The sequence below is a fragment of the Salmo salar genome, chromosome ssa15 (assembly GCF_905237065.1).
Source record: "Salmo salar chromosome ssa15, Ssal_v3.1, whole genome shotgun sequence".
NCBI classification, from domain to species: domain Eukaryota; kingdom Metazoa; phylum Chordata; class Actinopteri; order Salmoniformes; family Salmonidae; genus Salmo; species Salmo salar.
Window position 1 is genome coordinate 69,710,143 of NC_059456.1, and position 27,754 is coordinate 69,737,896.

General features: G+C 42.9%; 1 protein-coding gene and 1 long non-coding RNA gene across 3 annotated transcripts in view; one reads left to right on the top strand and one right to left on the bottom strand.

The window, feature by feature from the left end:
* The window catches only part of LOC106572233 (solute carrier family 2, facilitated glucose transporter member 1), a 44,731-nt gene extending 19,160 nt beyond the window's left edge, over window positions 1–25,571 (top strand). The window contains exons 2-10 of one of the 2 annotated variants that reach the window (XM_014146239.2): window positions 10,858–10,953; window positions 21,270–21,430; window positions 21,618–21,858; window positions 22,181–22,343; window positions 22,654–22,841; window positions 23,005–23,109; window positions 24,592–24,693; window positions 24,809–25,012; window positions 25,168–25,571. In XM_014146239.2, coding sequence (XP_014001714.1) covers window positions 10,858–10,953; window positions 21,270–21,430; window positions 21,618–21,858; window positions 22,181–22,343; window positions 22,654–22,841; window positions 23,005–23,109; window positions 24,592–24,693; window positions 24,809–25,012; window positions 25,168–25,371 — 1,464 coding nt within the window. In that variant the 3' untranslated portion in view covers window positions 25,372–25,571. The remainder of the gene's footprint in view (window positions 1–10,857; window positions 10,954–21,269; window positions 21,431–21,617; window positions 21,859–22,180; window positions 22,344–22,653; window positions 22,842–23,004; window positions 23,110–24,591; window positions 24,694–24,808; window positions 25,013–25,167) is intronic. The other variant, XM_014146242.2, reaches the window with a different exon arrangement.
* On the bottom strand, window positions 23,623–24,920 carry LOC106572234 (uncharacterized). Its single transcript, XR_001321082.2, has 3 exons — window positions 24,833–24,920; window positions 24,558–24,710; window positions 23,623–23,700 (listed from the first exon to the last, which is right to left on the bottom strand). It is a non-coding gene; the product is annotated as an uncharacterized lncRNA (long non-coding RNA).
* Window positions 25,572–27,754: the final 2,183 nt, after the last annotated feature.

Below are 27,754 nucleotides of genomic sequence, written 5' to 3' on the forward strand. Positions count from 1 at the left end.
TGATATGGAATAGATGTCTAATATTGTCTGAGGCAAAACAACCCTTTATAAACCCAGTTTGATCATCGCTGATTAGATTTCCTACAAGCAGTTCCAATCTGATGGCAAGTACCTTTGCAAACAGCTTGAGCTCTGTTGTAATAAGGCTTAAGGGCCTATAACTATTACAGTCCAGGGGAGATTTTCCATTTTTTAACAAAACTATAATCAGTGAGGTGTTTTGGTCTATGGAATTCTCTGTGTTTTAATGCATGATTGATAGAACCAAGAATTAGGGCCCAACAATATCCCATATTTCAAGAAACAACTCAGGAGGGAAACCATAGATGTTAATGCACTTCTGAGTTCTTCAAGAGTAAGTGGGGAGTCAAGGAATCCAGATTGCGCTCTGTCGAGTTTGGGAAGGCCCAATGATGATAAGAAGTGTGTCATCTTACTATGATCAGGGTCCACCTCTGTCGTATATAATTGAGAATAAAACTGCCTGAACGTATCATTCATTTCTCCCGGGTCATGTGATATCTTACCAGATGGTGTTTGAATTGTATCGATACAAGAAAAGGCCTCATTTAGCTTAAGCCTTGCCGCCAAAAGTCTACTAGCTTTCTCTCCTTCAGAATAGTGTTACTCTTGTGCGATGCATTATAAATTCTGCTTTAGATTGTAGTAAAGTGTTATACTCGTGTTTTAATGCTGTTAAAATCTTCCCCTTTTGCTCTGTAAAGTTTTGTTTCTGCTCATTTTCAACAATAGCGATCTGTTTTTCCAGGTCTACTACTTTTTTTCTGTGAGTTGAATTAAGATGTGAGGCAAACAGGGTACAGTTTCCCCTCATAAAACATTTTGTCACCTCCCAAAGTGACTGAGGGGGATGTGGCTGTATCTGTATTAAACAATAACAATTCTTTAAACTTTGCTGAAAGTTGTGTCAAAAAAGCTTTATTCTGCAGCAATGTTGTGGTAAAGCGCGATCTTCTGGCACCTTTCTGTTTGGAGCTATCAAGTGAGATACTATACAGGACAGCTCCGTGGTCAGAAATGATCAATTTGAGAGTGCAATGAATCATGAGACCTATCTAACTGAGAATTACATACTTGATTAAAATCTCCTCCCACAACAAGTTGGTATTCTGAAAGATCTAATAGTATTTTCGAGATAGAACTAAGGAAATTAGAATCAGTTATGTTTGGACAGTAGATTGAGGCGAAACACATCTTAGTGTGATTTATAACCGTAGTTACAAATCCAAAACGTCCTGCATCATCATTATCAGAACCATCAACCTGAACACGCAGTTTTCTATCAAATAGTATTAACACCTTTCTTTTGTTAGTGGCTGAGGAGTGAACAACACATTTATAGTATCTGTTTTGGAATCTATAGACATCTTGTGTTTTAGGTGGGTTTCTTGTATTAGGGCGATATCAACCTTTTTGCATCTTATATATTCTAATCATTTGATATGCTTGATAGCGAAATTCAAACCATGGGAATTTAACAACATTACGATGAGCTCACGTTTCATTTAAAACCTTTGTCATATAGAATGTATGGATAAGTGTATGACAAAATACACCACAAATTAAATAAAAAACACCCGCAAAAGAGGAAGTCTATAGCTTCAACCGCTCTCTTTGGCTGGTAGGAACTCAAATTCGATAACATCAGGAGGCTCCCAAACAGCGACGCACGTCCCAAGTACAGTCCCATTATGTCAGCCTCTTGTTTTTATCCAACATAACATGAATAGGTGGCAACGTTACTTTTCACAAAACACGTACATACCAAGCTGAGCACTCTGTATGTTAATCACCATAATGTTTACCCTATGCCAGGACTGCTTTACTGACGGCTAAATATTTTAGCCAGCTAACGTTTTCAGCCTGACCCAAATACTTATCCAGCCAGCCAGCTAACCTAACCAGCCAGCCAACTCAACTAGCTAGCCACGTGCCAGCCAGCTGCCTATTAGTCATTTAACCAGAATGCTAACCGCCAAGTTAACAAATCCACCATATCAAATGAACTACATTATGTCGCTGAATAACAAATAAACATGGGTGATGTTAGTTAGTTGTGTCCATCTTACTAGTTAGATGGGCCTTCATGCGATGGGGTATTCAAGGAAGGAGGTGGGCCGTAGTTGTCTGTTTCTTCCGTCTGCAGTGGAGAGAATCTGGAGGAATGGGGGGCGATGACTGGGCTCCTTCTCTTGTAGTTGTCCTCAGCTGCAAGGCATGCCTCTGCTTCCTCCACAGTATGGAATTCTTGGAGTGTTAAATTTTTCCTGATCTTCAGGATGGCTGGGTATATCAGGAACGGGCGCAGTCCTCTTGCTGTCATCTGTCGTTTGACGTGGTCGAAGGATTTCCTCTTCAGTGTGGATTCGTTGCTGTAGTCTTGATAGAATGCCAGATTGGATCTCCTGTGTCTCGGTGGGTTCTCGAGGGGTCTGGTTCCCCGCAGAATATCTACTCGGTCCTCATATCTTAACAGGCAGAATATGAGGGTGCGGGGACGGCCATGGTTATTATTGCCACTGTAGATCCGGTGTGCCCGTTGAATTTCAACATTCCTCCCTTGTAGCAATGGTATTCATTTTGGTAGATTCTCCTGAAGAAAATCTTTTGGGTCGTTGTCTCTCTTTGTTTGGGACGCTTTTAGGCTTCCCTGTGCCTTAGTTGAGTGTCGTCAGTTGCGTAGGTCCATGTTATTAAGCATTTTGAAGGTTCAGAGGCCAGTTGTCAGGAATTTATGACGGATTTCAGACTTTGTATTTGGTACTCAGAACTACACGTGCATCTCTGCCAAAAGGCCACCGGAAGTTCCCAGGTCTATAGTTTTTGATGTCAGATGAGTCTAGTGTTGGTTTCTTGAGGAGGGGAGCAACTTTGTGCTCGTGGTCTTTGTAGCATTCTTGATAGCGGTTGTGCTAGTGTTGACCTCGTGGAGAATCTCAAGATGCTTCTTATTGCACTTCTTGCACTTAGCTTTGAGAGTACACTGTGCTGCTTGGTGTTCGTGTCCACACTTCCAACATCTCTGATTTGTCTTGATTCAGGATTCTTTCTGTTCTTTGGAAAGGAGCTGGAACTTGGTGTACTGATTCATGTAGTGTTGTATATGGTGTTGCAGAACGGGCAGTACTTCTTTGGCTTCTACCGTGACCATTCCTCTGATGACTGGTTCTGTAAAGAGGCTTTGGCTTTGGCTTTGTCTTTTCTCTGCTCACCTCCATGGAGGATGGTGGTGGTCTTGGGGAAAGACTTGTCTTTACGCTGATCTCGGCGTGTGATGAACTGCGTGCCATCTTCGTGCACTCTCAGTTCGTACTCAAGCCACTCTGTCAGGTAAAGGAGGGTTAAAATGGGTGTCTTAATGGGGTCCACATGTCTCTTGAAGCTGGCTCTTAAGTCGTGTGGCAACTTAGCTAAGAGTGTGAGCCACACCTCAGTTCCGTCTGTGCATTGCTCCCTAGCTTATATAACTTATCCAGCAGGTCAACCAAGTTGATGTTGGGGCCGTCCAATAACCCTGCGATACGTTGTAGGGCAAGCTGGTGGAGCTGGCCATACAGTTCTGTGAGGGACTCCATGATGTTGTTGTATGGGTACCTGCTGTTGCTGTAGGAGTCTGAAATTAGCAAAGCCTCTTCCAACACTTCCAGAGTGTTCTGGAAGAAGAGCGGGTGCTTTGTTTATCTCGTGCATCTCGTGCTTGTCTGGCTGTGAGAGGAAATAATTCCTCCCACAGCGGCCTTTGCTTGCTCTCCCTCATTGGAGTGGTGTGTTTTTGTGTGTTGTGTGTGACTTGACTCGAAGCTTACCTCATAGTCAATTAGATGATGTGGGGGGCGAGTTTGATGGCGGGGACGGACTACAACTTGTGGAGGATCTTCTCTGGTGACTGGCATCCTTGGGCTGTAGCAGTGACTGGATCCGGTTCAAAGGACCATTGAAAAAAAGCGCAACCAACTGATGGTAGACTGCGATAGAGGTGTCAGTTTCGAGTATAGGGGCAACTGTCCCAAAGTCCTGGTAAGAGGACTGATAAAGACCAGCAAGAGACAAGGATATAACTCACACTTTATTAAAACAGACAGGCACACACACACACAGCAAACGAGAAGAGGAGGAAACTAGCAGAAGTGATAGTGATAGTGTTGTTGTGGTTTCTGTAGAACAGAAGAAACAAGGAATATATATTACATCAGAGTAATAGCAATGTAAGGCTATACAAAGGGAATGGCAATGATGTAAAATATAGAGCATTAATAGCAATATAGGGTATATGATAATGGCTATACAGTGATAGGCTACAAAGCTACAATAGTGTTAGCAGTAACAGGGCACAAATAGCATTAAATGGAAACAGTATACAGCAAAATTGTGGACTCGAGTCACATGACTTCTATTTGAGCCTGACTCAAGTCACAAATTTGATGATTTGAGACTGGACAATAAAATAATTTGAGACTTGACTTGGACTTGGAGCCTCAAGTCTCGGGACTTGATTTTAGACTGATTACTTGAAATGATCTGGCCAGGTTTGGTAATGTTTTGTCACTTATTTGGTGGCACAGTCTACGTGGATTACTGGATGCAGCCAGAGACAGTAGCTGCAGCATTGCCCTTGAAAAAAAAAACTGCAACAGCTTGGCTAGTGATACGCACACTCCGCACTCTGATTAGACCAGTAAACTGTCAAACAACACAGGTCAGGCGAGCTAGCGAACAGATTACTGATTTGCTGTACAGCTATAGGGTTGGGTGCAGCGCAAACGTCAAATTGTAGGAAGACAGGATTAGCATTAATAAATAAATATGCAGCTCCAAAAATTGTTTGGTGATCAAGAATATTAATTGTTTACTTCGCAAACTCACCAGCAATGGGGCAACAATTATTAGCATAGGCCTACTGGTCTTTTGGTAGGTAGCAATTGCTTGAAATTGATAATTTACTTATGAAGCATGCATTTTGAATTTGTTGTAAAATGAATTATTACTGTGGCGAAGACACACCATAGGCACGGCTCTTCACTTGCACTCTCCAAACTCCCGCCGGTGGAGGGGGAGTGCTTTTTATCTTGTTGAAATGTTTGCTGTTAAATGCATAGGCCGTATGTGGTAAATCTATATTCCATCTGATATTACAATAATTTCTAGCGTTTCATCATTCCACCCCCGTACCGTTTATTGCAACACATATATACATTTCTGTTCCATGATTGATAGGCCTACGTAGACATTTCTGTTTCATGTTTGATAGGCCTACGATACATTTCCATTTAGCAAACCATTTGTTGCAGTGCTCTGGGTGGGCGCGATGTTTATAGTGCACATGGACGTTCGCAAGACTCATGTTTATAATGCACATGGACGTTCGCAAGACTCATGAGGTAGAAGTTCTGTTTATTTAATTCAATGTGTGGTTTCCTTTGTTCATATTTTCCGGGTTATGTCGGAGTTCTGTGTGTCTGTGTCCTATGTCTGTCATTTTTGTTGTGAGTAATAGGAGCGCGCGTACCTCAGTGCGCATAGAAATAGGCTACGTGGCCTGCGCTCCGCGCTTTGGCGTCAGAACGTTGAATAAGAGAAAATGATTGTTCCATCTATGTATGGTGTTGAAATATCATTAATAATAATTAAGTCCGACTAAGACGAATGTACCAATGGATGTGGAAATTGCCTTTTACATTATAGAACCAGTTTATTGGTTGTAATTGCCAATTGTGTAATTGAATGGTCCTGGGGACCGAGTGCTTGTATTATGTAGGCCTACCTATTTGAACTCCTGTTAGATAGATTCGATTTGGTTTCTCAAGGGGAGGCTGTACAGTCTTGCCCTCTACCTGTGTCCTTCAGATAGGACAGGTTAATGAGGCTATTTTTATTTTAACATTTTTGTATTTAACCTTTATTTAACTTTTGGGCTATTGCCCGTGTATATTTGGTAAATCTACTTGTATATTTTGTATGGTATGGTTCTTTCAGCATTGGATCACCGACCTGTAAATAAATCTACACTCTGAGCATGTCAACCTGCCTTGACTTCTGCTGATTTACGCTGATTTCATGCCCTTATGACTGCTACACGGTCCCTATTGTACAATTACATGGGCAAATCAAACTGTGTTGCAGACTAATTAATGAAACGGGCTGTCTGGTAGCCTCAAATAGACAAAGATTTGTAGTTGAACAGGCGTTGCATGTTTTTAAAACGTGTTACTTGTCTTGACGTGACTTGCTCTTAGAATGCATGACCCGTTCTACTTCAGATTCGACCTGAGACTCTGACATTGTGACTTGTGACTTGCTTGTGACTCGAAATAATAGTGACTTGATCCCACCACTGTTATACAGTGGTTCAAGTATTGGATAGGTTAGTAGGCTAGCAGTAGACAATGGCACACTATAACATACATGGATGCTAGTAGCAATGAGCTAATATAGCACACAATAGAACGGTACAGTTGAAGTCGGAAGTTTACATACACTTATGTTGGAGTCATTAAAACTCGTTTTTCAACCACTCCACAAATTTCTTGTTAGCAAACTATAGTTTTGGCAAGTTGGTTAGGACATCTACTTTGTGCATGACACATGTCATTTTTCCAACAATTGTTTACAGACAGATTATTTCACTTATAATTCACTGTATCACAATTACAGTGGGTCAGAAGTGTGCATACACTAAGTTGACTGTGCCTTTAAACAGCTTGGAAAATTCCAGAAAAGGATGTCATGGCTTTAGGAGCTTCTGATGGGCTAATTGACATCATTTGAGTCAATTGGAGGTGTACCTGTGGATGTATTTCAAGGCCTACCTTCAAACTCAGTGCCTCTTTGCTTGACATCATGGGAAAATCAAAAGAAATCAACCACGCAGCCGTCATACCGCTCAGGGAGGAGATGCGTTCTGTCTCCTTGAGATTAACGAACTTTGGTGCGAGAAGTGCAAATCAATCCCAGAACAGCAAAGGATCTTGTGAATATGCTGGAGGAAACAGGTATAAAAGTATCTATATCCACAGTAAAACAAGTCCTATATCGACATAACCTGAAAGGTCGCTCAGCAAGGAAGAAGCCACTGCTCCAAAACCACCATAAAAAGCCAGACTACGGTTTGCAACTACACATGGGGACAAATATCGTACTTTTTGGAGAAATGTCCCCTGGTCTGATGAAACAAAAATATAACTTTTTGGCCATAATGGCCATTGTTATGTTTGGAGGTAAATGGGGGAGGCTTGCAAGCCGAAGAACACCATCCCAACCGTGAAGCACCGGGGTGGCAGCATCATGTTGTGGGGTGCTTTGCTGCAGGAGGGACTGGTGCACTTCACAAAATAGATGGCATCATGAGGGAGGAAAATTATGTGGATATATTGAAGCAACATCTCAAGACATCAGTCAGGAAGTTAAAGCTTGGTCGCAAATAGGTCTTCCAAATGTACAATGACCCCAAGCATACTTCCACATTTGTGGCAAAATGGCTTAAGGACAACAAAGTCAAGGAATTGGAGTGGCCATCACAAAGCCCTGACCTCAATCCTATAGAAAATGTGTGTGTTAGGACTGAAAAAGCGTGTGTGAGCAAGGAGGCCTACAAACCTGACTCAGTTACACCAGCTCTGTCAGGAGGAATGGGCCAAAATGAACCCAACTTATTGTAGGAAGCTTGTGGAAGGCTACCCGAAACATTTGACCCAAGTTAAACAATTTAAAGGCAATGCTACCAAATACTAATTGAGTGTTTGTAAACTTTTGACCCACTGGGAATGTGATGAATGAAATAAAAGCTAAAATAAATCATTCTCTCTACTATTATTCTGACATTTCACATTCTTGAAATAAAGTGGTGATCCTAACTGATCTAAGACAGGGAATTTTTACTCTGATTAAATGTCAGGAATTGTGAAAAACTGAGTTTAAATGTATTTGGCTATATACAATACCTAATGCAATTGCTATATGTTGGCAGTGGGCTAGCACACAAGGCTAGTTCGCAGATTAGCAGCTAGTAGTTAGTGGGATATGGAGCTGGGATGCTAACATGTGAACGGCGGCCATGTTGGTCGTGGTTAGGACTACAGCAGGAGGTGATCGGACATGATGACGTCAGCAGTCGGCCATACTGGTTGTGTAACAAGAAGGACTAGGTGGAGCCATCTTAGGTCACACAACTCCTAATGGCCTGGGTACTGTACCCAGAACAATGCCAAAGGGGACAGATTAACATGCTATGCAGTTGGCTGGTACTCAGGCATGTAGAAACAGCAAACTAGCATGAAATAAATCATGTATAAGCAGTTGGTTACAAAGTAGTAGTCCTATTACAAGTATACAGATGAAATAAACATACACTGAACCCTAACTGTTTGCAAGTACACTTACGTGGTCAAAGATGCACTAAACACAGAGTCCAGAGGCAGAATTGTCCATGATGGTAGCCTCTGCTGGGCTGGAAAGTTTATCTCTAAAGTTTGTGCATCTTTATCCCAGGACCAGAGAGAGGGTTCAGAGGGTTTTTCACAACCATGAAAAATGTGCCTTGGTTACATTTTTTATCAGGATGGAAAACTAGTGACTGATTGACGGCCCTGCATGGTGGGGTCCTTCGCTAAGTCCCGGGAATAAAGGTTGCTGATTGGCTAATAAATAATGATGATTGCAATAAGAAAACTAAAAAGAGAGTTGGGGTCTTGAATAGGAGATGAGCTGGCCGTTTTTACACCCGGCCTCTCCTTCACAGGGGACAGTCTTCCCTCGCAGGGCGGGCGAGAAGCTAAAGGGTATCCGATAGGTGTCCATGACAGCGGTGTAGAAGGAGGAGTGAGCATGCCACAGCAGCAGCTGATCCCTGCAAAGCTGCACTGCTGGCTGACTCCACTTCCCTGGATATAACCTCCACACAGGAGCACTGTCATTCACAAGATAGGAGCCAGATTACTAAACTATTAAAAGGCCACTGACGCAAAAAGCTCAAGCCTGGACAGCTAAGATGGAGAGTGTGTTATTGTTTGAGCAGGACATATGTTGTTGTTGATACCCGATTTTAAAATAAGTGATTTATGATGTAGTACATGCTGTATAAGGTCTAAAAGGAATTTCACTAAGAAGATTTGTAGCTAGTAGGAATAAAGCTACTCTCAGTGCCTCTCTCTTTTGACTTAATAGATTGAAGATGCAGATTCTAGAAGGTGAATTGACTGAGAGATTCCTGTCGATGTGAATAAGAGGGTCACTTTTATGGACGTCAGTGTGGCTGCAACTTATTTTTTATTTTTTTTAAACATTAATAATACGACAATAATACATTTCAAAACAGAGACATGGCTTAGAATACCGACATGTGAATGCAAACGAATGAATGCGAACAGAACAAAGGCCTACTAAAGGCTTATAAACAAAATATCAGATCGATAATGGCAAGAGACAATCTATATTTAGGCTAGTTACATTAACAGTTAACAAACTATTCTATCTATTTCTATGATGAAACATAAAGATATGTAGATATACCCAGGGGCGTAATTTGAGTTCTTGCATTAGAATTATATTAAATTCTGCTTATATCACGCTATACAACAATAAACATAAAAGTTCAAATGTTGAGACCATTGAGTGCTTTTGACCAAGAAGTGAAAGGTTGGTGTGAAAACTTTGTTACGCTTTATCAGCACCATGGACAGCGCCCTGGGCTGGCTCCTCTGTACCAAGATCGTCAGGAACGGACGGCAGTGGAGGGGGCTTTGGAGCCATTACCCTGGCAGCACTTGTGAAAGGGGGGAAGGGGGGCTCTTCACGCGTAGTTAGCTGGAGCTCGGCAGCATCATCACTGCTGGGCTTGGCGGCGGCCTCGATGGTTTAATTTCTGATATCCATCGTTGCATTGGCAGATTAGCTGGTTAGAGCTAAATAGGCTAATAACACTAACGCCTTTTACAGCGAGCTAAGAAGCTAACTAAACTCTATAGTGGTGGGGTGTGAGGCAGAGTTCAGTGAAGGAGCTTCAACTGTAACTTGACCCTGTCCTTATAAATCGAAATAAAAAATTACAGGTGGAGGAGTATCACATTTTTCACATAGTCTACCACAAATAAGCATGCGTTTTTTTTCCTCCTGTGGCTTTCCATAGCACCCTTACACACAAACCCACACACACATAGATACAGATACAGATTTCGTGCCAACCTGTCACTCAACTTTTTAGCTATTTTTATATAGGGACATAAAACTAAAACTGAGGTGGCACAAGTTTCAACTGAGGGGTCTAAGCCTCATTTTTGCCCTCTTGTGAAGCCAGGCCCAGGTTCTGATGTTCCTCATTCCTTAAGGGGATTATACTGAATGGACCACCAGTGTCAGTAACACCGGGCCCAGGTTCTGATGTTCCTCATTCCTTAAGGGGATTATACTGAATGGACCACCAGTGTCAGTAACACCGGGCCCAGGTTCTGATGTTCCTCATTCCTTAAGGGGATTATACTGAATGGACCACCAGTGTCAGTAACACCGGGCCCAGGTTCTGATGTTCCTCATTCCTTAAGGGGATTATACTGAATGGACCACCAGTGTCAGTAACACTGAAGAGTCCAAGTGAGGTCTCAATATCTCATGCACATTTATTAAGTCTTAGTCCCAATTCATCTGTCTTTTGTCCAAGTCCAAGACTTCTCATATAAAATCAGATTAGTCTGAATATACCTTTCCTCAAAGATATATATGTATATATTAAAATAAAAAATAAAAATGCTCGTAGGATAATGCAATAACGCATGTGATTGAGCACTTTGAGCATTTCTTTGTAAAACTGAAGAGACTTTAATTAAAATTGTATTTTTGTGCCCACAGGGGGTGACGCTCCAGCTGATGATGGCAGTGGGAACAGCTGTGATTGGCTCGCTGCAGTTTGGCTACAACACAGGGGTCATCAACGCTCCCCAAAAGGTGAGTGAGAAAGGGCCAGTTTCAAATGGCACCCTAATCCCTAAATAGTGCACTACTTTTGCCCAGTGCCATAGAGGCCCTGTATAGAGAATAAGGTGCAATTTTGGACACATACTCTTAGTTTCTATGTTTGTGCCCCTTAAAGCCTGTCCAAACCCAGTGAATGTAAAGACAGTATTCTTCCTATTCATTCTGGACACCCCTTACTAGCTCTGCAGGTTAAGATGTTCTTAAGAGATGCATGGCGCTCATAGATGTCCTACCCAAGGTGCCGTACGCCCATGTCCAAAGTCCATTTTCCAAGCCATTAATAGTCTAGCAACAATACGTACCTCTGTCTATGATATGAGTTAGATGGCAAACGTGACTATATATAAAGTGCTTCTTAACATTTGTTACCTGTTAGTTAATGGCCCACGTTACATGCAGTATTGGCTTTAAGATGATCAGGATCAATGATTTGATGGTTCAGGATCGTTTATGTTGTGCCTATGACCCTACGATTCAGTCCCAGACTGTTTTGCTACATATCTGCTTTTACTATATTTCTCGCTGCTCAGCCAAGTCACTTATCACTTTATTACATGTAAATAACCTTCACAGTATATTCTTGCATTACAGACATAGGACATCTCTGTATTTTTCAGTATATCTTTCTTACTTTCTTACCTTTTTTTTGTAATTGTATTTGTGCTCTTTTTGACTTAGTTATTGTGTTATTGTTACTATTATTGTATCCTGTGCATATGTCAAATACAATCAGATTTGATTTGTTTGTCAAGGTTTGCATCTCATCTCTCCATCAAGAGCCCCACCAGGTCAATCAAAGGTGATACATAAAATACATGTAGGATCTTTGATTGACGTGGTGAGACTCCCTGGTGAGATAAGATGAGACGCAATCCTTCTACAGATGTTGGATTTTTAGTTTGACCTGTTTTGTAGCAGGGGGAAAATAATCCTGCAGGAGGAGGATTTCAATGTCTGAAGAAATATTTAGAATCCTCACCAGGGGAAAGCTGTGTTTGTATACAATGCAATGCCGTACCTACTCTCTTAGAAAAAATAACCTAAAACGGTTCTTCGGCTGTCCCTATTGGAGAACCCTTTGAAGAACCTTTTTTGGTTCCAGGTAGAACCCTTTTGGGTTCCATGTAAACCATTTCCAAGAAGGGTTCTATATGGACCCTGTAAGAGTTCTACCTGGAACCAAAAATAGTTCTACCTGGAAGCAAAAGGGGTTCTCCTATGGGGACAGCTGAAGAACCCTTTTGGATCCCTTAGACTGCAGGTCCACTGGGCTCCAGTTCAAGTAGCCAATGTAGGCTACATGCAGGCTACAGGGCACCTCGTGTGAATTCTTATTTGGATTATAATAAATCCACATATTTCTAGGAAGTAAATGTATATTTCGGTAGGGAAAATCCTTTTTTTATTGTTTTATTATACTGTATGTTCAAGACAAGCAATAGGCAGAATAACTAATCGGTGGCCTTAGTGCCTATGTGGTCCAGCGGTTAGAACCGCTGATCCCATCGCACATGTGCCAGAGTCAGCATGGGTTCAACTCCGGTCCACTTCCCTTTGACTCACCCTTCCCCATGTATCCAACATTGTTCTATCTCTTCAATAAAAGAAAAAAAATCAGAAAGGAGTGGGACTGCTCCACTCCTTAAAAAATATATATTTAATAAATAATAAATAATTGGACAAATAACAATTAGATTGGTGAGCGCACGTCCAACCTAAAACATGACTATAAATTGTACAAGGTAGGCTAAATTGATTCATACAACATGTACAGACCTAGCAAGCAACAATATATACTATGCTAACTGATTCCACCATTTAAAGAGAAAACAAACAAAGAAATAGAAAATAAACCCTATATGCTGAGATTCAGGCTGGATATTTTGAGGTGGAAATTAAAAACTTCAGAGGACTTTTAAGCCTTGAATACATGAAAGTTTGATTCAATACAATTACTGCGTCCAAATACCACAGCAGTTACTGCACTTTTACTGCAGTTTCAAAACTGCAATCTTTTTTTGTAAGGGTTTAGATAGCTTACAGCCTATTTTAGGCCCACAAGGTAACTGTATTTATTTCAAAGTTTTCAAGAAGTAAAACGAACTGTCCGATAATTTACACGTCAAAGAAAAGTCTCAGCTCAACAAAATTGTCTTTGGATAGGCTCAAATCCATAAACATCTTGACAGCTTTACAAAATGAAATATTAAAGCCCACAATACAGGCTTTCAGTCCACAACAAGGATGACTTCAAATGCCGGCATCAAACTGAAAGTACAGTAGGCCTATGCTGCTGTAGCCGGCACATTATAGCTTAGCAATGGAAATCTCACCTGCTGTAAGGGCATCCACACCAAAGACCATAACTATATTGACAAATTATTTTTTATTTTATTTATTTCACCTTTATTTAACCAGGTAGGCAAGTTGAGAACAAGTTCTCATTTACAATTGCGACCTGGCCAAGATAAAGCAAAGCAGTTCGACAACATACAAAAACACAGAGTTACACATGGAGTAAAACAACATACAATCAATGATGCAGTAAAATAAAAAATAAAAAAATAAGACTATATACAATGTGAGCAAATGATGTGAGATAAGGGAGGTAAAGGCAAAAAAATGCCATGGTGGCAAAGTAAATAAAGTATAGCAAGAAAAACACTGGAATGGTAGATTTCTAGTTTGAAGAAAGTTCAAAGATAAAATATAAATAATATGGTGCAAAGGAGCAAAATAAATTAAATAAATAAATACAGTAGGGGAAGAGGTAGTAGTTTGGGCTAAATTATAGATGGGCTATGTACAGGTGCAGTGATCTGTGAGCTGCTCTGACAGCTGGTGCTTAAAGCTAGTGAGGGAGATAAGTGTTTCCAGTTTCAGAGATTTTTGTAGTTCGTTCCAGTCATTGGCAGCAGAGAACTGGAAGGAGAGACGACCAAAGGAGGAGTTGGCTTTAGGGGTGACCAGAGAGATATACCTGCTGGAGCGCGTGCTACAGGTGGGTGCTGCTATGGTGACCAGTGAGCGGAGATAAGGGGGGACTTTACCTAGCAGAGTCTTGTAGATGACCTGGAGCCAATGTGTTTGGCGACGATTATGAAGCGAAGGCCAGCCAACGAGAGCGTACAGGTCGCAGTGGTGGGTAGTATATGGGGCTTTGGTGACAAAACGGATGGCACTGTGATAGACTGCATCCAGCTTGTTGAGTAGGGTATTGGAAGCTATTTTGTAAATGACATCGCCGAAGTCGAGGATTGGTAGGATGGTCAGTTTTACGAGGGTATGTTTGGCAGCATGAGTGAAGGATGCTTTGTTGCGAAATAGGAAGCCAATTCGAGATTTCACTTTGGATTGGAGATGATTGATGTGAGTCTGGAAGGAGAGTTTACAGTCTAACCAGACACCTAGGTATTTGTAGTTGTCCACAAATTCTAAGTTAGAACCGTCCAGAGAAGTGATGCTGGACAGGCGGGCAGGTGCAGGCAGCGATCGGTTGAAGAGCATGCATTTAGTTTTACTTGTGTTTAGGAGCAGTTGGAGACCACGGAAGGAGAGTTGAATGGCATTGAAGCTCGTCTGGAGGGTTGTTAACACAGTGTCCAAAGAAGGGCCAGAAGTGTACAGAATGGTGTCGTCTGCGTAGAGGTGGATCAGAGATTCACCAGCAGCAAGAGCGACATCATTTATGTATACAGAGAAAAGAGTTGGCCCAAGAATTGAACCCTGTGGTACCCCCATAGAGACTGCCAGAGGTCCAGACAGTAGGCCCTTCGATTTGACACACTGAACTCTGTCAGAGAAGTAGTTGGTGAACCAGGCGACGCAATCGTTTGAGAAACCAAGGCTACTGAGTCTGCCGATGAGGATGTGGTGATTAACAGAGTCAAAAGCTTTGGCCAGGTCAATGAATACGGCAGCACAGTAATGTTTCTTATCGATGGCGGTTACGATGTCGTTTAGGACCTTGAGCGTGGCTGAGGTGCACCCATGACCAGCTCTGAAACCAGATTGCATAGCGGAGAGGGTGCGGTGGGATTCGAAATGGTCTGTAATCTGTTTGTTGACTTGGCTTTCGAAGACCTTAGAAAGGCAGGGTAGGATGGATATAGGTCTGTAGCAATTTGGGTCAAGAGTGTCACCTCCTTTGAAGAGGGGGATGACAGCAGCTGCTTTCCAATCTATGGGAATCTCAGACGACACGAAAGAGAGGTTGAACAGGCTAGTAATAGGGGTTGCAATAATTTCGGCAGATAATTTTAGAAAGAAAGGGTCCAGATTGTCAAGCCCAGCTGATTTGTAGGGGTCCAGATTTTGCAGCTCTTTCAGAACATCAGCTGAATGGATTTGGGAGAAGGAGAAATGAGGGAGGCTTGGGCGAGTAGCTGTGGGGGGTGCAGTGCTGTTGAATGCAGTAGGGGTAGTTAGGTGGAAAGCATGGCCAGCCGTAGAAAAATGCTTATTGAAATTCTCAATTATAGTGGGCTTATCGGTGGTGACAGAGTTTCCTATCCTCAGTGCAGTGGGCAGTTGGGAGGAGGTGTTCTTATTCTCCATGGACTTTACAATGTCCCAGAACTTTTTAGAGTTGGAGTTGCACGAAGCGAATTTCTGTTTGAAAAAGCTAGCCTTGGCGTTTCTAACTGCCTGTGTGTATTGGTTTCTAACTTCCCTAAAAAGTTGCATATCGCGGGGGCAGTTCGATGCTAATGCAGAACGCCACAGGATATTTTTGTGTTGGTTCAGGGCAGTCAGGTCTGGGGAGAAACCAAGGGCTATATCTGTTCCTGGTTCTAAATTTCTTGAAAGGGGCATGCTTATTTAAGATGGAGAGGAAGGCATTTAAAAAAAATAACCAGGCATCCTCTACTGACGGGATGAGGTCAATATCCTTCCAGGATACCAGGGCCAGGTCGATTAGAAAGGCTTGCTCGTTGAAATGTTTCAGGGAGCGTTTGACAGTGATGAGTGGAGGTCGTTTGACCGCTGACCCATTACGGGTGCAGGCAATGAGGCAGTGATCGCTGAGATCTTGGTTGAAAACAGCAGAGGTGTATTTAGAGGGCACGTTGGTTAGGATGATATCTATGAGGGTGCCAGTGTTTGCGGCTTTGGGGTTGTACCTGGTGGGTTCATTAATAATTTGTGTGAGATTAAGGGCATCAAGCTTGGATTGTAGGATGGCTGGGGTGTTAAGCATGTCCCAGTTTAGGTCACCTAGTAGCACGAGCTCTGAAGATAGATGGGGGGCAATCAGTTCACATATGGTGTCCAGAGCACAACTAGGGGCCGAGGGGGGTCTATAGCAGGCGGCAACGGTGAGAGACTTGTTTTTGGAGAGGTGGATTTTTAAAAGTAGAAGTTCAAATTGTTTGGGTACAGACCTGGATAGCAGGACAGAACTCTGCAGGCTATCTCTGCAGTAGATTGCAACACCGCCCCCCCATTATACAAAGCCTAACTATAAAACATGGGCAAGCATCCACACGGGAGGAAAGTTTATTGTTTTACAGTAGGCCTACATCTGTCAATCAACTGATGACCAAATCAGCTCATCAACTCAGCCAGGGAAATACAAACAAATAAAATTGCAGTGATGCAACCGGTCAGGATGCTCTCGATGGTGCTGGCGACCCATGCCAAATCTTTTCAGTCTCCTGAGGGTGAAAAGGTGTTGCTTGGACCATGATAGTTTGTTGATGATGTGGACACCAAGGAACTTGAAACTCTCGACCCGCTCCACTTCAGCCCCGTCGATGTTAATGGGGGCCTGTTTGGCCCTCCTTTTCCTATAGTCCACGATCAGCTCCTTTGTCTTGCTCACATTGAGGGAGAGGTTGTTGTGCTAGCACCACACTGCCAATGATCTGACCTCCTCCCTATAGGCTGTCTCATCGTTGTCAGTGATCAGGCCTACCACTGTTGTGTCGTCAGCAAACTTAATGATGGTGTTGGAGTCGTGCTTGGCCACGCAGTTGTGGGTGAACAGGGAGTACAGGAGGGGACTAAGCACGCACCCCTGAGGAGTCCCAGTGTTGAGGATAGGCGTGGCAGATGTGTTGCCTACCCTTACCACCTGGGGGTGTCCCGTCAGGAAGTCCAGGATCCAGTTGCAGAGGGAGGTGTTTAGTCCCAGGTTCCTTAGCTTAGTGATGAGCTTTGTGGGTATTATGGTGTTGAACGCTGAGCTTTAGTCAATGAACAGCATTCTCACATAGGTGTTCCTTTTGTCCAGGTGTGAAAGGGCAGTGTGGAGTGCGATTGAGATTGCGTCATCTGTGGATCTGTTGGGGCGGTATGCGAATTGGAGTGGGTCTAGGGTTTCTGGCATGGCGGTGTTGATGTGAGCCATGACCAGCCATTCAAAGCACTTCATGGCTACCGACGTGAGTGCTACGAGGCGGTAATCATTTAGGCAGGCTACCTTCACTTTCTTGGCTAGCCTGCAGAATGTATTGGAATATAATCACACAACAAGGGGCCTATTGCAACCATCGATGGCACTAGATTATCGCCAACTAAACCATCAATACTCACTAAATTCACCCACACATCTAATCTCAATTGCAATCATTATTGGTCACCACATTACCTCTACCTAAAAGATGGTGTCAGTGTTACCTTAGTCCTGCTTGGAACCAAAGTCTTAAGGCCGCTGCCTTCAGCACACACATACATGTAAGCCATAGCGTATCACTATGGATTTGATTCCAGCCCACTCTCTTCTGGCACAATAACTCAAAAGTCTGAACTTAGTCCTTTTTGAACAGTCTAAGGGCTGTTTATCTATTTGACAAGCATTCTGTACAATTGAAATAAAGTATTTCCTCGTTTACCACGGCAAATCTACTGAGGCAATTGATATTTTTTTCAATAATATATACACTAGATCAAAAAAAATCATCGGCTGGACGCCATTGTGCTCCATTCCGTAGGCTACCTCACTATTCTCCATTTCATCTTGTCTCTACATCTGATATTATAGGCCTATGTGTGCAATTAGTTTTGATAGGCTTCAGTAGGCAATAGTTTAGGTGTAGCCTACTATACAGCTGCATTTCGGATACACTTTACACTTGTATGTTGTAGTGGAGACCAATATCTATCTTGAGTTATTAAGCTTTATGAAACAACAGTTGTTGATGTGTATGGAGGCATTTCAGATACATTTTTGTACATTTTAATGTTTCAGTAATAAGACCTATAGACCTACAGTAGCAGTAGGAAATGTATTAATATTCTGTCTGGTGCTTTACTGTTTGAGGTGGCAAGAGAGGAAGGATGATTTTGATAGCTGGCACTGGTCCGAATGACTCGACTGCCCTTACATGGAGAGAAAGAGAACTGCAGGTTTTCAGTGAACGTATCTAAATCACAAGGCATCTTCGAATTTCCAGCTGGCAGGAACAAATTTTGCTACGAAAGAGTGATCATATTAACATCTGACATCTGTACGTGACAGTCTGGCAGATATACTGGAGATACTCTGGTACTGTATGTACTTTACTCCAGCAGTTTCTTGAGAAAGTTACTTGAGGTATTACTGAAGCCTGCTCTGTAAATAAAAATGTGTGTTACTGTGTGTGCGTGTGTACTTATATTTGTGTGTGTGTGTGTGTGTGTGTGTGTGTGTGTGTGTGTGTGTGTGTGTGTCTGTGTGTGTGTGTGTGTGTGAGTGATTTGGGAGGTTTAAGGCCAATCCTGGAGCCTTTTCGGGATACCTGAGCACATGAGCACTTTAAATAGCTTTGTAGATTAAGATTACATCAGTCTAAAGGTGTGCAGGACAGTGAGGTAGCTGCTACTGGAGGTAGCTGCTAGGGGATCCAGTATCTTTGATACTTTGTTATGCAAGGCTTGTAGTCACCTCCACAGTCTGCGGTGGAAAGTCACCATCTATTGCAGTGAATTACGGTTGCATAATTCCATTAACGTTCCCAAATTTACCAGGTTTTCCTGAGATCCCTGTTGGAGGATTCCCGGATTTCAATCTTATTCCAGGAAGTCTCCAACTGGGAATTTTGAGAAAGGTTTACCATTGCGATCATTCCACTTGCGGTGTGTCCATTACACGTGGCAGAGGTAACGAGGATCATTGTCACGTTTGCAGGATTAAGGTGGCTATAGGAGTTGTGCAACTAACAATAACAAAGAGATCATTCACTCTGACTACTCTCTTCTTCACATATTCTTTATGGCAAATTTACCTCACATCTCCTTCAAAGTACACTTCAACCGAAAACTACTATCACCAGATAAAAATGTTGTGGGGTATAAGTATAAGTAATTGTCAGGTAAAAAAAAATTACGTGCCATAGGAAAAATATGTTTTCCATAGTCAGAGACCCAGGGCATATTCTTTGGAGGGCAATAAACTCTGCCTTACTCATACCTGTATCAATGACACTCTGAGTTATGTTTGTCAACATAAAGTCCTGTAATGAACGATCTTGCATCGTGTATCTCTGCCCCCCTCTGCTGGTCTTCTGTAAGAATGTTTTTATTTACCTGTTTTTTAGAATACGGCCGAATACGAAGTGGCTGTGGATCCGACTTTTATGGACCCCTCTTCCCGACACTAAAGGTCCTGAAAGGTCTGCGCATGTGCGGATTCTCTACTTTACACACAGTCTCTGCACTACTCGTAGAGAACAGACTACTCTGGCGAATGTTGCTCGTTTAATAAAGTTAGATCAAAGCTGAATCCATTTCCGCAAGATCACAATGATAGTATTCTTCATAACAAAATAGAATATAACAACATAATAAACTCAGCAAAAAAAGAAAGGTCCCTTTTTCAGGACCCAGGGTCCCTGCTCATCTGTGTGAAGATGCCTTAGGCATGCTGCAAGGAGGCATGAGGACTGCAGATGTGGCCAGGGCAATAAATTGCAATGTCCGTACTGTGAGATGCCTAACACAGCGCTACAGGGAGACAGGACGGACAGCTGATCATCCTTGCAGTGGCAAACCACGTGTAACAACACCTGCACAGGATCGGTACATCCAAACATCACACCTGCGGGACAGGTACAGGATGGCAACAACAACGGCCCGAGTTACACCAGGAACGCACAATCCCTCCATCATCAGTGCTCAGACTGTCCGCAATAGGCTGAGAGGCTGGACTGAGGGCTTGTAGGCCTGTTGTAAGGCAGGTCCTCACCAGACATCACCGGCAACAATGTCACCTATGGGCACAAACCCACCGTCGCTGGACCAGACAGGACTGGCAAAAAGTGCTCTTCACTGACGATTTGCAGTTTTGTCTCACCAGGGGTGATGATCGGATTCGCGTTTATCATCGAAGGAATGAGCGTTACACCGAGGCCTGTACTCTGGAGCGGGATCGATTTGGAGGTGGAGGGTCCGTCATGGTCTGGGGCGGTGTGTTACAGCATCATCGGTCTGAGCTTGTTGTCATTGCAGGCAATCTCAACACTGTGCGTTACAGGGAAGACATCCTCCTCCCTCATGTGGTACCCTTCCTGCAAGCTCATCCTGACATGACCCTCCAGCATAACAATGCCACCAGCCATACTGCTCGTTTTGTGCGTGATTTCCTGCAAGACAGGAATGTCAGTGTTCTGCCATAGCCAGCGAAGAGCCCAGATCTCAATCCCGTTGAGCACGTCTGGGACCTGTTGGATCGGAGGGTGAGGGCTAGGGCCATTCCCCCCAGAAAGGTCCGGGATCTTGCAGGTGCCTTGGTGGAAGAGTGGGGTAACATCTCACAGCAAGAACTGGCAAATCTGGTGCAGTCCACGAGGAGATGCACTGCAGTATTTAATGCAGCTGGTGGCCACACCAGATACTGACTGTTACTTTTGATTTTACTTTTACCCCTTTTTCGTGATATCCAATTGATAGTTACAGTCTTGTCCCATCAATGCAACTCCCGAACCCTGCCAAGCCACACTGCTTCTTGTCACACTGCTCGCTTAACCCGGAAACCAGCCGCACCAATGTGTCGCAGGAAACACTGTACAACTGGCGATTGAGATCAGCTTGCAGGCACCCAGCCCACCACAAGGAGTCGCTAGAGCGCGATGGGACAAGGACATTTGGCCGGCCAAGCCCTCCCCTAACCCGGATGACGCTGGGCCAATTGTGTGCCGCCTGATGGGTCAAACCCACTTGGGAGGCCCATCCCTCAGCTTTTTACCGAGGAGGATGTTTTGTTATTGTTTGCTGCTGATTGCAGCTTTAATGTCTCCAGCAACCTTCAATGATGAATATAGTTAATGTATGTTCTTCATGTTGTGATATGTTGTATTGTACCTTAGATCATTGAAGGCTTTTTGAATGACACGTGGAACAACAGGTACTCTGAGCCCATCCCTGCCACATCCCTGACCACCCTGTGGTCCATCTCCGTGGCCATCTTCTCTGTCGGAGGCATCTTTGGCTCCTTCTCCGTGGGCCTCTTTGTCAATCGCCTGGGCAGGTAAATCTGCTCTGTTAGTGTTATATTTTAGACTGGTCTTTACGTTAAAAGGGTGTGGTAATCATGGGTAATTTCGGTTTGTTGTGCTGTCTTGTGCACCTCAACAACAGTATAGCATTGTTGTGCCTTTAGGAAGTGACGAAGCCAGCCATATTTTTAAACTGACCTCTCTGTGAATGATTTGCAGGAGGAACTCGATGCTCATCGCCAATGTGTTAGCGTTCATCGCCGCCGGGTTCATGGGCTTCTCCAAGCTGGCAGCGTCGTGGGAGATGCTGATCATCGGCCGCTTCATCGTGGGACTTTACTCCGGCCTGTCCACTGGCTTCGTGCCCATGTACGTGGGGGAGATCGCGCCCACTTCGCTCCGTGGGGCGCTGGGCACTCTGCACCAGCTGGGCATCGTCATTGGAATCCTCATGGCACAGGTAGGCACTGTCCATCGGGTGACTTTCAGTTTCACCTGATCCGTGTTTCAGCGATTACTAGAGATGACAATCCAAATGTGGCCCAGGACAACTGGACAAATATAGCAATGACGAGAAGATAAATGTTCAAGTAATATTTGCTGCCCTCAGGTGTGATCTTTTTGTTATCTTTTTCAATGCTAGTGATACAGCACAGTCATCTGGACAAATATATTCTTTCCACCAACATACATTACCCAAGTAACCTCACCACAGTATATTTCCATGGTAGTTTAACTTTCATTAACAGTGTTACAGTGTACGAACATATTGTTACTTACAGGTGTTTGGGATGGAGTCGATCATGGGGAACTCCACTATGTGGCCCTTTCTGCTGGGCCTCACTTTCATTCCGGCCGTGTTGCAGTGTATCCTGCTGCCCTTCTGCCCCGAGAGCCCTCGCTTCCTCCTCATCAACTGCAACGAGGAGCTCAAGGCCAGGGAAGGTAAGCCTCTGACCAACTACTGCTACACCTTCACTCCCTCAAACATGGAACCCTCCCGGCTGAGGACCTATTCCCCTGGAGAGCAGGAGAGCTCCTAGGTGTGTAGGCTTTGTTCCAGCCTTGCTCTAACACACCATTCAACTAATCAAGGTCCCGACAAGCAGCTTATTAGTAGAGTCTGGGGTGTTCAAGTCGGGCTGGAACAAACACCTGCACATCCAGTAGCTCTCCAGGACGAGGGTCGGCCACTAGTCATGCATCTTGGTACCAGCTGAATGGAGTCCTGAGTGTGTTGTGGATTTGCATGCAGTGCTGGAGAAGCTGCGAGGCACTGAGGAGGTGGGCGCCGACATGCAGGAGATGAAGGAGGAGGCCAGACAGATGATGAGGGAGAAGAAGGTGACCATCCTGGAGCTGTTCCGCTCGCCACTCTACCGCCAGCCCATCTTCATCGCCATCATGCTCCAGCTCTCCCAGCAGCTGTCTGGCATCAACGCTGTGAGTGTAGGACACTCTGGGAGACACACACTGACTTGTGAATACACATGCATGCATGCACATACATGCGAACTCATGCACACACATGTGCACACACACAAACACACACACAAACACACACTTCAAACTACCAGACCCACTAAATTATGACAATTTTGTGCAGGTTTTCTACTACTCCACCAGGATCTTTGAGAAGGCGGGTGTTTCTCAGCCAGTCTATGCTACCATTGGGGCTGGAGTAGTCAATACAGCCTTCACTGTTGTGTCTGTAAGTCAGAAAAACACTGTACAACATCCATAAACACCCATACGAAGAAAAACAAATACATTTCAATATATTTAATTTCACAAAATGTATTTCAAATACATGTACATACATTTCCACCTTTGCTCAAATGCATGTAATGCCTGACAATTCCAGAAATGCATGGCTAAGATATCGAGTCTACAGGGTGGCTAAAGTGGTTCCTAATTCGGCCTATGACATAGTTTGGCCCTTCAGAGGATTCTTTAATGACTCTTTTTACACAAAATGTTGGCGTTGATATCATTTTAACATTGTCATAAAGAGTGCATGTTCAACTTCATAAAAAAACATGTTTTCCCGTCTCAAGATGAACATTTTAAAAATGTAAAAGACTTTAGTAAGTGCCTCTCTTTAGCTTCATTAAATAATGAAAAAATCATTACATAATTTTAAATGTAAATGCATTTTAATGCTTTTAGTATGCTTTTGATGTGTCAAGTACAATAAAAATACATTTTGAGCAAGCATATTGTAGCTGCGGCAGCCTATTAGACGATCTGGAGGCGTGGCTTCTTGGAGGCGTGGCCTTGGTTTGAGCTCGTTGGGCGCATACTATAATTGAAAAGACATTTCCAAATACATTTTAGAATATATTTACTAAATTTATCAATAAATACATGTGGAAACATTATTTCATGTATTTATGAATGTACTTTAAAATACATTAAATACATTTTCCAATGCATTTAACATACACTGAGTGTACAAAACATTAAGGACACTTTCCTAATATTGAGTTGTGGAATCCAGGTGAAAGCTATGATCCCTTATTTATGTCACTTGTTAAATCTGCTTCAATCAGTGTAGATGAAGGGGAGGAAACCGTTTAAAGAAGGATTTTTAAGCCTTGGGACAATTGAGACATGGATTATGTATGTGTGCCACTCAGAGGGTGAATGGGCAAGACAAAACATTTAAGTGCTTTTGAACGGGGAATGGTAGTAGGTGCCAGGCGATGCTGCTGGATTTTTCACGCTCAACAGTTTCCCGTGTGTATCAAGAATGGTCCACCAACCAAAGGACATCCAGCCAACTTTACACAACTGTGGAAAGCATTGGAGTCAACATGGGCCAGCATCCCTGTGGAATCCTTTCGACACCTTGTAGAGTCCATTGCCCGACGAATTGAGGCTGTTCTGAGGGCAAAAGGGGGTGCAACTGAACTCAATATTAGGAAGGTGTTCTTAATGTTTTGTTCACTCAGTGTATATTGTGATATACATTTTACATACGTTTATATATCAATTTTAAATACATTTCTTAATATATGTTAAAAAAATATATATATTTCATATTTATCCCCAAAAAATATATAAAAAATATATTTTAAATGTTGTTTTTTTCTAGTATGGGTGGAAAATGAAACAGACTAATGTGTCTTTGAAATGTAGCAACTCCCCAACCCCCACCTTTCTTCTCCTCTTCCTCGCTTTCTTTATATAGCTATTCGTTGTAGAGCGTGCAGGGCGAAGATCCCTTCACCTCACTGGGTTACTGGGGATGGCATTCTCAGCGGTCCTGATGACAGTTGCCATGGCACTGCTGGTATGTATAATGGTGCACTAAAAGAAGATAAAAAAACATCATGGATATGCTTATATTATATTTTATGTACACGGCTACTTCAACCAGGCTCCTCTACTGATGTGTCTTGCCTCAGGACCAGCTGCCTTGGATGTCTTACGTTAGCATCGTGGCCATCTTCAGCTTCGTGGCCTTCTTTGAGATTGGCCCAGGCCCCATCCCATGGTTCATTGTGGCTGAGCTCTTCAGCCAAGGTCCTCGGCCCTCTGCCTTTGCCGTGGCTGGATTCTCCAACTGGTCAGCTAACTTTATAGTGGGCATGACCTTCCAATACGTTGAGGTAAGGAGACAGAAACAATTACTATTGCATTAATTGCTCATTTTCGTATTATATGAATTAATGTTCATTGATATTATATATATTATATAGTTCTATAATAGTACTTTCAATTTGAAAATAGTGAAAATGATGTAACTTTTCTGTATTCTCTGTAGCAACTGTGTGGCCCCTACGTCTTCATCATCTTCACCGTGCTGCTGCTGGGCTTCTTCGTCTTCACCTACTTCATGGTGCCCGAAACCAAGGGACGATCGTTTGACGAGATCGCCGCTGGCTTCCGCCATGATGCCGGAGAGGCAGGGGAGAAGTATGCACCTGACGAGATGAACAGCCTGGGGGGAGCTGACTCCCAACTCTAAGCCCTCCGACAACACCGATACATACATACATACAGTTGAAGTCGGAAGTTTACATACACTTAGGTTGGAGTCATTAAAACTAGTTTTTAAACCACTCCCCAAATTTCTTGTTAACTATAGTTTTGGCAAGTCGGTTAGGACATCTACTTTGTGCATGACACAAGTCATTTTTCCAACAATTGTTTACAGACAGATTATTTCACTTAATTCATTGTATCACAATTCCAGTGGGTCAGAAGTTTACATACACTAAGTTGACTGCCTTTAAACAGCTTGGAAAATTCCAGAAAATGATGTCATGGCTTTAGAAGCTTCTGATAGGCTAATTGACATCATTTGAGTCAATTGGAGGTGTACCTGTGGATGTATTTCAAGGCCTACCTTCAAACTCAGTGCCTCTTTGCTTGACATCATGGGAAAATCAAAAGAAATCAGCCAAGACCTCAGAAAAATAATTGTAGACCTCCACAAGTCTGGTTCATCCTTGGGAGCAATTTCCAAACCCCTGAAGGTACCACATTCATCTGTACAAACAATAGTACGCAATTATAAACACCATGGGACCATGCAGCCGTCATACCGCTCAGGAAGGAGACGCATTCTGTCTCCTAGAGATGAACGTATTTTGGTGCGAAAAGTGCAAATCAATCCCAGAAAAACAGCAAAGGACCTTGTGAAGATGCTGGAGGAAACCGGTACAAAAGTATCTATATTCACAGTAAAACGAGTCCTATATCGACATAACCTGAAAGGCCGCTCAGCAAGGAAGAAGCCACTCCTCCAAAACCGCCATAAAAAAGCCAGACTACTGTTTGCAACTGCAGATGGGAACAAAGATCATAGTTTTTGGAGAAATGTCCTCTGGTCTGATGAAACAAAAATAGAACTGTTTGACCATAATGACCATTGTTATGTTTGGAGGAAAAAGAGGGAGGCTTCCAAGCCGAAGAACACCATCCCAACCGTGAAGCTGCCAATGGCAGCATCATGTTGTGGGGGTGCTTTGCTGCAGGAGGGACTGGTGCACTTCACAAAACAGATGGCATCATGAGGGAGGAAAATGATGTGGATATATTGAAGCAACATCTAAAGGCATCAGTCAGGAAGTTAAAGCTTGGTCGCAAATGGGTCTTCCAAATAGACAATGACCCCAAGCATAATTGTAAAGTTGTGGAAAAAAGGCTTAAGGATAACAAAGTCAAGGTATTGGAGTGGCCATCACAAAGCCCTGACCTCAATCCTATAGAAAATTTGTGAGCAGAACGGAAAAAGTGTGTGCGAGCAAGGAGGCCTACAAACCTGACTCAGTTACACCAGCTCTGTCAGGAGGAATGGGCCACAATTCACCCAACTTATTGTGGGAAGCTTGTGGAAGGCTACCTGAAACATTTGACCCAAGTTAAACAATTTAAAGGCAATGCTACCAAATACTAATTGAGTGTATGTAAACTTCTGACCCACTGGGAATGTGATGAAAGAAATAAAATATAAAATAAATCATTCTCTCTATTATTATTCTGACATTTCAAATTCTTTAAATAAAGTGTTGATCGTAACTGACCTAAGACAGGGAATTTTTACTAGGATTAGATGTCAGGAATTGTGAAAAAACGGAGTTTAATGTATTTGGCTAAGGTGTATGTAAACTTCCGACTTCAACTGTACATACATACATAGATAGATAGATTTTATTTGACCATGTAAAACAATATACAACCACAAATGTGGATAATGCATTTAAAATCATCAAGCATGACACAAAACATGTTTTAAGATGTATTTCCATTATGGTCCTCTTAAATAAATGGTTCAAAAATGTAGAAACATAAACATACTAGGCATACTTGGCTTACACATATAACACATGACATAACAGGCATAGTTGGCTTACACATATAGCTAACACATAACAAATCAAAGGATAGGAGACATTGTCATAGCCATAGAGCAGGACTCCCTCAACAGATCAGCGATCTCAGGCTCCTAAAATGAGATGATGGTTTGATGATGGTGATGCCAGATGATGGTGACGCAGTTGATGCCAGTTGATGGGGATGAAGTTGGCTTGCCGGCTCTGACATATTATACAAGGGGGTGTTCACAGGGTATCCTTTTCAAATGAATTATTGGGCATTAAAACGTCTTGTTATTACGGTATTATCTATCATATACACCGAAGACTAAGCTTCACAGTTACTAAGTACACTTAGGAAAAAAAGGTGCTATCTAGAACCTTAAACTGTTCTTCAGCTGTCCCCATAGGAGAACCCTTTGAAGATAAATCTTTTTGGTTCCAGGTATAACCCTTTTTGGTTCCATGTAAAACCATTTCCACAGAGGGTTCTGTACTCCCAAAAGGGTTCTACCTGCAACCAAAAAGGGT